At 38.5% G+C, this 12,825-nt stretch overlaps 1 protein-coding gene across 1 annotated transcript in view; it reads right to left on the bottom strand.

The window, feature by feature from the left end:
• Positions 1 to 12,825, bottom strand: part of HHAT (hedgehog acyltransferase) — a gene marked incomplete at its 3' end in the record, with an annotated part of 119,065 nt that overhangs the window by 27,305 nt on the left and 78,935 nt on the right. Inside the window, 1 exon segment of the mRNA XM_084201726.1 lies at positions 486 to 630. Within this exon segment, the coding sequence (XP_084057852.1) occupies positions 486 to 630 (145 nt within the window).

Below are 12,825 nucleotides of genomic sequence, written 5' to 3'. Positions count from 1 at the left end.
CCCTGTCCCCACACTTGTCCTCAATAGTCAGCAGGTTCCCAGCCTGAAATCACATTCACTACAAAAAAAAAAAGCCATGAATGCTTGCTCAATTATGCTGTATTATGCAGACCTTATCCACTAGCCATCCACAGAACCTATGGGGTTGGCTTTAGTACATTCATCCTTACTGACGTGTGTGAAATGCAGAGTGGGGAAAAAATTCAACTTGGTAACTTGTCACACATTTATTACTTGATCTTCAGTGATTTCTCTTGTCAGAGAAGCCTGACAGCCCTCTTTCTAGGCTTGAATGGGAGAAAAGCAATGCTTCTTTGTAGTCATCCAGCCTGCAGAGTTATTTGAATTTTCTCAGATTTTTGATAGTTTTGACCAGAAAACAATTAACTCCCAGTTCGTGCACTGAGAGAAAAACCTGGCCCAGCCCACCCAAGGTAACATTTGGAACATTCTGTTGTCTAGAAAGCACATAAAAATAAACTTGCCTTCCATAAAGATCCTGTTCCAGTAGATTTTTCCAACTTGATTTCCTCCAAGAAATATTAGATTTGATAAAATCAGCATTGAAGTGCTAACAGATGCTAGGACAGCATGAAGTCGTCGACGAGATCTCGGCGAGAAGAAACGTTCCTGAGGGGCAAAACAAAAGGTGCAGATGAAGTTAACAATCCCTGCAAATTTTCAAGCAGCATTAGAAAAAGACATTGCCATTACAGCACACAACTTTCATACAGAAGTTCAAATCTTCATGGAACAGATCCCAAAGATTTTAAAATATAGAAAAGAACCTCTCACCAATGCCATTCAAGTTGGATAAGGCTTCCTGATTAAAAGCAGTTTTGAATCATAGTTATGGCTGGAAGTGACCTCTCAAGGATCAAAGCAGGGTCAGCTAGAGAAGGCTGCTCAGGGTTTTGTTTGGTTTTTGAACATCTGTTTGGGTTTTGAATATCCCCAGTGATGTAGACTGCTCATCCTCAACCACTGGGCAACTCCTCACAATACAATAGATTTTTTTGTGTTTAAATGTATTTTTTATGTTTAAATTGGATTTCAGTTTGTGCCCCCTGCCTTTTGTCCTGTCACTGAGTATCACTTAAAAAAGCCGGTAGCTGGGTATTTATACACATGAATAAGATTCCCCTGAGCCTTCTCTCCTCCAGGCTGAACAGTCCCAGCTCTCTCAGCTTCTCCTCTTACAGCAGAGGTTTCAGTCTCTTTACTATCATTCCCATGCATGTCCATGTTCCTGGTGTGGGGAGCCCAGAACGGGACACAGTTCCATACATTCAGTGGATTAATTCTTATTTTACAAAATATGCTCCTTGACGAATTTTTGCTGACAGCTGTAAACAGTAGCAATGTTCTAGGGTGGGTGATACTTCCAATGGGATCCAATATAGAGTAAAACCCTTCAGTACACAGCAAACAGCATCAAACAACTTCAGAAGTCATTAATCCTCTGGTTGATTAATAAGAAATCACTGCAAGATTCTAGGATCAGATTAGATCTGATTATAGCAAAGGCTCTTAACTTAACAAATAGATACCTCTAAAAAAAGGTTCACATTTACATGCAATCTCAAATTTTCTTTTGACTGCAAATGTTACTGCTCATGTTCAAGAAACATAATTATCCAGATTTTGGTACTGTTGTCCTAATGATTCAAATAAAGGAGGTCTCTCTCTACCATATACTAGTTTACATTTTTCTGAATCTGTATTTTGCATTATCACCTGAGGTGTGAATGCAGCATGGAGACTGCAAGAAGATGGTAAAAGAAGGATGAGGGAGTTTTAGCTTCCTCCATTATCCAGTTGCTAGAAGAAAATTTAAAGAACATTTACAGCACTTCACCAAGAAATATTGTCTCATTACTACACAAGGAAAAATATCCTGTACATTATGGTCCCAGGCTGAAAGCCTCTGTACATAGGGCTTGAATTTACAAAAGATTGAATGCTTTGTGTGAAGTGATGACCATTTTCCAGGGCTCAGCCTTCATCCCAAAAAAAAAAAAAACCCAAGGAAAAAAAAAAAAAAAAAAAAAGCAGTAATTAATCTTTAATAGCTACAGGCAGGCCAGAATTCATGCTCAGATACCTGAAACAACGAACACATGCTCAAAACACACCTAAAAATACATTTCTAGACAATTCAATTGCTCCTTCTGTAAGCATCAAAACAAATGTTTCAAGTGCTAGATTATAAAGAGACAAATCTTCAAATAAATGACAGTTACAGGCATAGAAATACAATTTCAACATATTACTGCAAAGTAATCTCTGGGAAATTGAACGTTAGCCTTGGTCAGAACTATATCTAGTATATGAGTCAGTCTGAGTCAGCACAAAAATGAGGACAGATAAGGTTTAAGGACAAGTGCTCTGTATCAGTCAGTATGTACAAGAGAGTAATAGTCATTCTTCCACACAATGCTATGAACAGTCATGTATGAAAACAGAGACTGAGATTTTTTTCTCAAAATTCTGGATGAAAACTAGGGCACGATAGGAAGAGGTAGAAAATATAAAAATTATATAAATATTCACAGACACAGACAACTGAGTTAGTGAAAGAACTTTTTCCCTTTCTAGTACTTCACATCTCCAAAGCTATCCAAGGACTTCCAATACCTTCTTTTTCTGTTCACACACACAGAGGACATCTTAAGTTTGTCTCTTCCTGAGAGACATAGTTTCAATATATGGTCCCACACATGAAAAATGTATGTCTTTTCAGAATGTGTAAGTGTAGGCACACAGAGAAAACATTACAAATCTTGCTATGAAATCCATGTTAACAGCAAAGTTTAAATAAGGACAAGTTATGATCGTGGTAAGTTGAATTAAGCTACAGCTCAGACAGGGCATTTTCTATCATCAGATCTCCCTTTCACTCTCCCTTTGTCTATCAAACTTACTTGTCAACTCTAAGGTAAAACAGTTTTAATTAAGAGAGGTAAAAAGTCCTCTGCTAAACAACAGAAAGAGTTGGAGATGGACAACCCATCAGACAGCGGGTGTTTAACTGCATTTTCCATCAAGGTAATGATCAGACTTGTTAAGTTTCTAAAGTCTGCCTGTTTTACAACCCAAAGCAGTACAACTAAAACAACATAAATAGCTAAAAAAAGCTCTGCTACCTTTTTTGTTTTAATGAATAGAGTTACTAAAAAAATAAATTAAACTGTCACATACAGCACATCACCTGTTAGAGAAGTGCTGCACATTAAACAAGGCAAGTTAAATGCAGTATAGACCATAAAAGCCCTTAGCCATTTATAAGGTATAAAGGAGCAGTTTATGACAGACACAGTTTAGACAAGCACTGAATCTTCACTGGGTTTCGCTGTAGCTAATTTCCATTAGCTTGGCAAGCCATTGATCCAAAAAGCAGTAAACATTTTCCTGACAGTCTTTGATGTCAAGGCAGATTTTACTCTGCTGTTATAAAAGTAAAAAAGAAAACTTTCCTTAAACATCTCAAGCCGTCTAGAATAAGCTAACTGGGAAAGTACCCGAGCAGGTAGTGTGCACATATTAATATATTGAAAGCATTATTTAGCAATGAAAAAGAAATCACATTGGTCTAGATAACCCATAACAACAATCTTATTTAAATTTTTACAAGCTTGTAAATTTTGTGAATGTACAGCAAATTGTTTACATCAAAGCAAACTTTAAAAAGCTCTCCACATGCACAACTCTTCATTATGCCATTTAATGCTTTTAACAATATGCTCCAATACAGCAATATCAACAACTGCTATGGATTTGTGCTGTTTCCCTGGATTTTATTGCTGTCTCTTTCTCTCAGCTCTTTCTTGTTGGAAATACAGCCAGAAGATAGAATGGCAATCTTGTGTTAAAATGACAATGAAACCATGGCTGCCTGGCTGAAACCCTGGTTTGCATCCCTCCTCAATGCTCCATCTTAGAACCTCACATCAATACTTTACCATACTTCACTTTTAGTAATCACCAGCACCCCCACCTTCCGACACATTGTGAAATAAATGGACTGCAGCACTTAAACTACACCAAAAAAACCCCCAAACAAATAGACTTACTATCATGACACTCAGCCCAACTGCATGCAGCATGACATAGAAGGTCACTTGTAAAACATCGGCTCAGGCAACCTTTCCTGGAACTGGAGTTCAGGCTATTATTCCAAACCCATCCCTGCTGCTCATGGAGATCAGCCTCATTTTTGCCAGATATTGGGAAAAACTTCCCTCTGCATTGTTTGGTCTAGCAAAACTGGCTTCCACCAGAGCTCTCCCAGCGTTGCAGCCTTTGCAGCCATCTTACAAAAATAAATGGTACTATCATGTAGTAGGGTACCTTGACAAGCAAATCTTGTGCATTTGAGAGTGGAGGAGGAAGACAGGCGTGAAAAGAAACTGCACGGTCCAAACATTTCCATTCCTAAATCCATTTCCACTTACACATGCACGTCACATTTAGCCTCTAAGAAAAAACCAAGCCAGAAATGGGAAGCTTGTAAAATGGCTGTCTCTTGGGAAAGCTGATGAAGGACAGCACACACCAGAATAGATCAGTTAGGTGAGAATTAGGAGTTAAGGTAAAGCACATGGTGGAATTCTGAGTTAGAGAGAAAATACTTACTTAATTTGCTATGCAAGTTAATTACACCACTATGAGCACAAAATACACAAACATGGCAGGAGAAGTGGCTTCAGGCAGCAGAGCAGAATTTAAAGGAACTTTTCTATAGCGTCACTTAGAGTTACCGACAGTAAATTTGCATTTTTACAGGACTGTTCATGAAGATAGCACTGAATGGCACGGGAAGATTAAACTGAGGGAAGATTAAATTAAATAAATGCATTTATTTCTTGGAGCCGGCCAACAACAGAGAAAACGCTGTGGGGAAGATTGACCAGGATAAGTAATCCAGTCTTCCAGATGGAAGCTGGTAGTGACAGGACAAGAGAGAGTGTGGCTTCAAAGAGAAAGAGCATGGCTTTAGATTAGGTATTAGAAAAATGTTCTTTACTGTAAGGGTGTGAGGCACTGGTTGCCCAGAGAAGTTGTGGATGCCCCATCCCTGGAAGTATTCAAGGCCAGGCTGGATGGAGCTCTGAGGAATCTGATCTAGTAGAAAGTGTCCCTGCCCATGGCAGGGGGTTGAAACTGGATGATCTTTAAGTTCCCTTCCAACTCAAACCATTCTGTAATTCTATGGAGTTGAGGAGACACCTAAGACTGAATTCTGCACAGCAGTCAAAAGTAGGCAGTCCCATACACAATATCACACTGAAGTTTTTTACAGAAATAGATCCCTCAGTATTTTATCAGGGAAGCAAGCCAACATTTTCCTACACCAACCACTCTTAAAACTTTTTCTAGCAAAAGTGGCGGCATCACTGTCATTTGGCATTTCCCAAAGGCTCGTCATTGAGAGCTGCCGAATCCAACTGCAGTGGCTTCTTCTGGGAGCAGGTCTGAAGCAGCACACATCCCTGGGTTAAACAGGGAAGAGGAACAGGGACACATGTTTTCCACCGTGCTGCAAACCCACCTTGATGACAGAGTGACAAGTGGCAGGCAGTCTCCCCTGAAAGACATTAGCTGGGAACTTCTTAGCAAACACTCATAAGACGGAAAATATCTACGTTTGCTGCATTTGCAAAACATCTCATTTATAGAGCTGTTCTGGGACAGATTAAAGAAAACTTCTCCATAAAGTCAGTGCCATTAGCGAGCTTGCTTATACCGAAAATACTTTAACAAGTCCCATGTAATGGCATGAAATTTCCTGCAATTTAAGCAAGAGTCTATCTTTGTGGAGTAAAACAGAGATTCACTACATTTATACCTTTATGAACTACCCATCCAGAGAACTGATGATCCAAGCACATGGTAAAACAAGAGCGTGTGATAAAATTGGAGAAGCAGCTGAATTATCTCTTATGTGAACATATGCACTGTGGAAGAAGACTGTCAGATACTATGACCAGAGTGACATGAAACATACTTGATACTACAAACTGCAAACTAGAGATTACATTATTCTATTTTCATCTGCCTTTGTTTTTTAAGGATCAAGATAACCTGGGACAACTTTCAGAAGAGATTTTTTTCTTTTAAAAGCATACAGTATTTTATTACTATCCATTCTACAGACTTCATTCTCTCCCACTCAAACCTATCAGCCAAATAAGATATAGAAACTGCACTATTTATTGTGTTGAAGAAATAGAGCAAATTCACTACCATGAAAATGACACCTAGTCCTGCATTATCTTTCATTGCCTCTCCTGGTGTATGAGAGGAGACTAAGTCTGCTTCCTACAATTCCATCCTTTCAATTTCCTCAAGGTTTTTTTATTAGACAAACAATGCTTAAAATCTGATGCAAGGTTGACTCATCTTTACGTCACAAAACCAAAATTAAATGTTCTTTGCAATAGTCTGTTATTTAGGGTTTACAAGGACTTATGGGGGGAGGGGATAGACAGGTAAAATGTGAGTAAAGCTGCCCAGTACAGGAGGGGTACAGGTGGTGGTCTCATGCATATCAGCAAAGAGCTTAGAAAAAACCTCAAAGTTCTTTTTACTAATGCAATTTTCTGAGCTTCAGTTTTTACCCTCCACTAAAGAATTAAGCCCCCCTCACAAAATCCATACTTTTCAAGAGAAGGGATACCACCCAGTCAATCTTTAAGGTGCCAGTCTTCCTCAAGTGCTTTGTTTCAGGAAATGTGCTCAGGTAAATGAGAAGCCAACTCTTCAATGCCCTGAACCCCGGGAATCGCCCCATTACGGCCAGAGCGAACACCCCAATAGATATCCCGAATCTGGGTCATCCGCAATGCAGCCGTTTGCCAAAAATAACGGGACAGCAGAAACCAGGAGCACGGGTGAAAAGCTGCAAGAGAGCGAGGAGCAGATGGGACAGTGGGAAGGGAGGCGACACATCCTGACTAACAGTTACCGGCTATTTTATCTGTCTGCAGTTCGGCACGCTGAAAATGGAGGGCAGGGTGTGACTGAGCAGCTGGGGGAGCAGATGGGACGGAGGAAAGGCTGAAAATTGTGACAAAGCTCTGCCAAACAGAATGTCAATTTATTTAATTTTTAAAGTGAGCAGTAGAAATAAAGATGGGTTGGGTCCAAGCAATGGAGCATCTTATGTTTGTTAATACATGTTGTCAGCGGGCAACGGGTCATAGCGCCAGAAGTGCGTTTGGGAGACTGCAGAAACAAAGGGAGGGACTACACGTGCTTATTAATGATAACAGAAGTTATGCTTGAAGATCAACAAGAGCCAGGGAAAGGCAGCTCATGAGAGGCTGACATCTCAATATGGTACACATTCCTGCACTCTGAAGCTGAGGGACAGATGTTCAACAGAGTAAGAGTAGAGACTGTAGCACAGAAGAGAAGAGCAAGAAAAATAAAGAATTCTGGTTGAACACATGTACAAAATATCAATTTATGAAATAATCTAAAAGAAATTGTGGAATCCCCAGGGCTGCAACATACCAAGATAGGAACAGGCCTGCAAGAGGAAAGTGAACAAGATGTGCTACCAGATCTTACCCATCAATAACATCCACACTAAATACAAGAACAAATTTACTTACTCATCAACATACACTGTACCCTTCAAAAATCATGGCAATCGTTCCTGTTTGTTCTGTTCTTCACCTAACTCTAACCCAGAAATATCACCTTTACTTCAGTTTGTTTCATTTTTCTGGCATTTCATTTTACTTGCAGTTTTTCCCTCCCTTCTACACAACCTGAACTGTGGCTTGAGGTCATATCCCATTTCTTTTCAAGTTATACATTTTCCTTGCAAAGCAAAGGTAAAAATTAGCTCCTGGAAGGTTCACATACAAAAGCAGGAACTGACTGCATTTTTCCAAGAGACAGGATGATGCAAACAACCTGTAATTCCCTACATAACTCCTATAAAAAGAGGACCACACAATTAAAATCAAGCAGCTGTCAGTTAAGATCTATTTTCACAAATAGAACTTGATTCTGAATTTAGGAATAAATGCTATATATAGCATTTGAGAAATACTCATCTTCTCTATTGATGTCTTACTAAACATTCACTCAACAAAACGCTGTCTTGCACTAGCACCATTTCATTTTTAGATTTTCCAAAAGATCTACATTTATAGCATCTCTCAGCAAACAGCCAACTCCCCCTTCTGTTTGAAGAAAGCCTCCTACCAGCTCATATGTATCCACTACACTTACAGATGCATGTGTGGAAGTTTGACATACACACAAGTAAATTTCTGTACTTCTACATTTAACTCTTCACTCTCAAAGAACCTGTCCATTTATTAAGTGGCAGTTTGTGAAAAGTGCAAAATGAACAGCACTGAAATGCACCGTCCTCTTTTCTGTTTTATGTTTAAAGCAGGGAATTTAGCCAAGTAATGGCAGTGTAGATACTAGTGTAAATGTGTCTCAGCTCTCACTGCTCCAGAGATTTGTGCACTCTTCTCTGTGTCCAGGCCCTTGACATCCCTGGTTTTGTTGTTTGGGTTCTCATTCTGGCCAAGTTGTACTCTCAGCTCTCTTGTCCACATTTTAACATTTTTACCTTTTAAATTGTAATCCAGTTGGGAAGGGATCCAACTTCACCAATCATTAGTGCTGAATTTTGATCTTGCCCCTTATGACTTGTATTATAAATAATACAGAGTAATAATCCCTATGGAGACATTTGACAAACACTCTCAGCAAATAAAGACCATTCTTTCCCTGCAGCAATGTTCTGTAGCTCAAGGCAGAGCAGGAAGACCAGAGTGCAACCACTCCTCAGAACTTTAACTTGTATTTCTGTAATTGCTGACATCTAATTTTTGAGGCAAACCACAGAGGGAGGCTGTATTCACGTAACAGTAACAAAGAAGCACATAAGCAGCATCATTCTGCCTTGTTTTCACACTGCAGCATGATTTAGCTGCTTTTCAAACAGCATTAATGACCTAGCAGCAGAAAATTGCCCAATGTCTCCAAAATGGAAGAGGAAGTAAATAATGCTGGTAGGTGGGATAAATGGTTTTTGGGGGTTTTTTATGACAACCAAGCAGCTCTGCCAGAGGCTTCCCAGCTGACATTGCTGTCTGGAGCAGAGAAGCAATCATATCAGAGAAATCACAACGGTTTCTCCACTTCTGGCATCAAAAATAATATTTCTTGCAAAGATTAGACAAAAAAAAAACAAACCTCAAAAGCTAGAAAACAATAGAATGTTATCTCCAAATTATTTCTGCAGTCATTTTTGTCATTTACCACACAGAAATCACATTGCATATGCTTATCCCTCTACTACATTTTCAGTTTTTGTTACTGAGTTTGAGATTAGAAGATCCCTCAGCAAAGAAAATCAGCGTCACAATATAAGTGTGTGGCTGTGTGAGCAAATTTTAGCAGGGCTCTCAAAACCTTATGGGATTTACTTCCATTAAGACAAATGAAACCTTACCACAGAAAGGTGGAGAAGAGAGAAGAAAAAATCAAGCAAAATCAAGAAGTGCATGGCAAGAATTGCTTGACTCAGAACTATTGTTAGCAGAGCTAGTCACTGGACTGACTAGGATGCATCAGGCAACCCATATTTGCCTTTGATGGTCATTCAGCATCTCAGTACAAAACAGCACCTTGACTCAGCTTGCTGCTTCTGGGTATCAAAGACCACAAGTCACAAATCTGCCCTGACTAATGTTCACACCTAGAAGAACAAGTTTCCACCTATTTTGTGTCAGAGTATGTCTATGTTGGATAGCAAAGATTTCTGGCTAGAGCAATGGTATGGCTGAACTCAAGGTCAGGGTGGGCAGTAGGGAGTGAGTGGCAAGCCCCTTCCTCTAGTCTGGGTTCTGACATTATGGTTGGTACCTGGTCTCAAAAAACAATTCTGCATTAAAGAATAAGAGTCTGGTTAAGGGAATTTGTTCATTCTTAGAAAGTGAAGCAACAAATTCAAACACAATTCTACAGCAAGTACATAAAGATGTTATGAAGAAAGTATTATTGGTAATGCTTGTCACTTAACCAAATCACCATGCTGCAATAAAAATGTGTAAGAATGACACAAAACTATTGGAAAAAAGAAAAGGCCAGACTGGCTTGACAATAGTATACAAGAGATAGAAGTACTTTTTCCACCAAATGAAGTAAGAGGAAGATCAAAGCCCAGTGCATGCTGAAGAACAGCTGTTAGGGTCTTAATTTATTGCAGAGATCTTATTAAAGATTTAATCTTCCAAGGTAATCAACAAACACACCTCCCTCGAATGACTTCATAATGTTTAGTCAGATCTTGTTTCTACTGAAGAAGGAAACTTTACTCGTCTCATGGTAGTTTAAAGTGAGTCATACTTCCAAAAAGATTGAAAGGAAATAATTTTTCAATGTATATAGGACACATACTTTGAATGTGCATATGGTTGTGAAATACACACAGGCACTTCCATCTTGGTCAGGCTGAATGTGTGCCCTAGCACAGGCAGAGTAATTAATGCAGCAGAACCCAACTGTCTTCTTTGTTTCACTGCTCTTAAATACAGAGGTTCAGTCTCTACCCCATGCTATTTATGCACATTTACAAGTGGGAGGTTCCAAGTAGTTGAGCTCCTCCCCTTCCATTTCCTTTCCTTGGCTTGTCTCTTACACCGTATTGCTTTGGGTGATTTTCAGATTCCTTTCCATGAGCTAAAGCATCTAGCAATAAAATAACTCAAGGAAGTAGAGCTTTCTGCTGGGATAAAGAGCTAGATCTGCTGAGCAAAGATTCCAGCAGGAAGGTATGAGGAGGAAGTGGTGAGACTGCAAGGAGGGGAGGAAAGGGAAATTAAACCTTCCCCCCTTCAACAGCAATGAGCTTTTAGATCAGCTTAATTCCCTGTGGAACCAGAGCCCAGAGGTCAGGCTAACCAGTCAGAACCTTTACATGCTCCACACCAGCTGCCTGCAGGATCACTGTACAATGCATAACTTACTATGAATAAATGTAGAAATTTTAATGCATCTAGGAGAACAAACAGGGCAAACAAAATTAAGCAGAGGGAAAAGAAACCCCAAAAAATGCCTCACCTCACCCAAACTATGGAAATCATCTAAAATTCTGCTTTCTGGAAAGCTGAGGATACCAGTTGTCATTGACCCCATCTTTGGTGCACAAAATAATGGTGATCTTTTAACTACAGAGACAAATGTATGGAGTTCATTCCTCTGGGGAAAATAATAATCTTACACACCAATGAAGTCTAATCTAAACCACTAAGAAAAACATGGACATCATATAAAATGCTTCCCCTTTAGCAAAGGGGGCTGAGTAGGAAATGACAGCATATTGAAATGGATTTAATTAGTGCACCTCTTTGCAGCCATAAATGAAAATGTAGAAATCAAAGTACTCTATACTTCAAGAAAACAAAACACTTACAAGGATAGTAAAAATTTAAAATATGCCATACCTAAAAGTAGTTGGTTCTCCAAAATGAATTGTTTATGGTGTATTTAGTTTCTTAGCAAATAAATCTAAAAATAAGATCTTAAACTAGAAGTTCATCATAGTATGATTTTGAGAAGAGAGATCTTTATGTCTCCATTTCAAAAATCTTACTAGACTGAATGACATGTTTTCACTTAACTGAAGAACTAAAAAGATAAATGTTGCTATTTCAATTTAGATTAAAACATTAATTTTATCAATCTGCCAGCTTCACTCCCTTTGCTACATCTTCCTTTTGGATAATCTCCAAATATTTCTTTTTCAAAAAGCCATTGATTTAAAGATGTTGCCAGCTACTCTAAGGTGTAACTCATTCTAAATCTATTTTTATACCAAGACCTAATTTTTTTATAGATCTGTTTTTCTATAGATCATTTTCCTTAAGGAAAGAGAAGGAAAAACTTGAAATCACTGGGAGAATGTTAGCCATTAGCATTTTCTTTTATAAATCAGACACATTATTTATTAAAAGTCAATACAAATTCTGTCATTGATTTCAAATGAGTTACTACTTGAGTCTGTTCATCTGTAAGAAATTAATATAGAAACAGTGAAGCAAAGCACTACCTTGCTCAGTACAGATCTAAATATCACCTGAAAAAGTAAGAAAAACAAATCTGACAAAAACACAGTGAAATTGTGTCCCATTTAACATAAAGTTCCCAGATTCACTCTATCTTAGGAGGGCTAGAATTTATTGTTGTTTTATATAAACATTTTGCTGAAAAGAAAACTTTAATTAATTCAGCTCTAATTTACTGATAACTAAGAAGTAATCAATAAGGAAAAAAAGACATGGAGATAACTTCTCCTCACAAAACTTACTGAAACACTAAAGTTCAGAAGAGTGGAAGCTGAAAAGGATGTAAGAAAGATCATCAGCTCTTCTAGAGGAAGAAACAGGAAGTCAGGCACCAGTTTGAAACCAGTTCAAATTAAAAGTTCCAGAACCAATCTTTTGGGTCAGGGAATTTACTGTTTTCAGTACACATTTGTTTATATGCTGAATTTACTTCTCACAAATAATGACAGTGCTGCTTTGTTCATTTCAGCTCAGTATGCCTGAGATAATATTTTAAAACTGTCAGACTGCTCCAAAAGTGTGATTTCCCCATACTGTGCTGGTCTCAAGCACTGGGACTGAAACTACCTAAAAAATGAGAGCTGAATATGCTGTATTTTGATTTTTAATCTTCCCTTTGCAAGAGAATTGAAACAATACTGAGTGAAGGGAAAAAGAAAGGAGGCAGTTTTGATACCATTCTTGGTAGTCTAAATGATCAATTCAGTATTAAAAACAGAGTAAA

Source organism: Fringilla coelebs, assembly GCF_963513975.1.
Source record: "Fringilla coelebs genome assembly, chromosome: 3".
NCBI classification, from domain to species: Eukaryota; Metazoa; Chordata; class Aves; order Passeriformes; family Fringillidae; genus Fringilla; species Fringilla coelebs.
The sequence above is the reverse complement of the archived record's forward strand: the minus strand, read 5'-3'. Positions and strand labels throughout refer to the sequence as shown.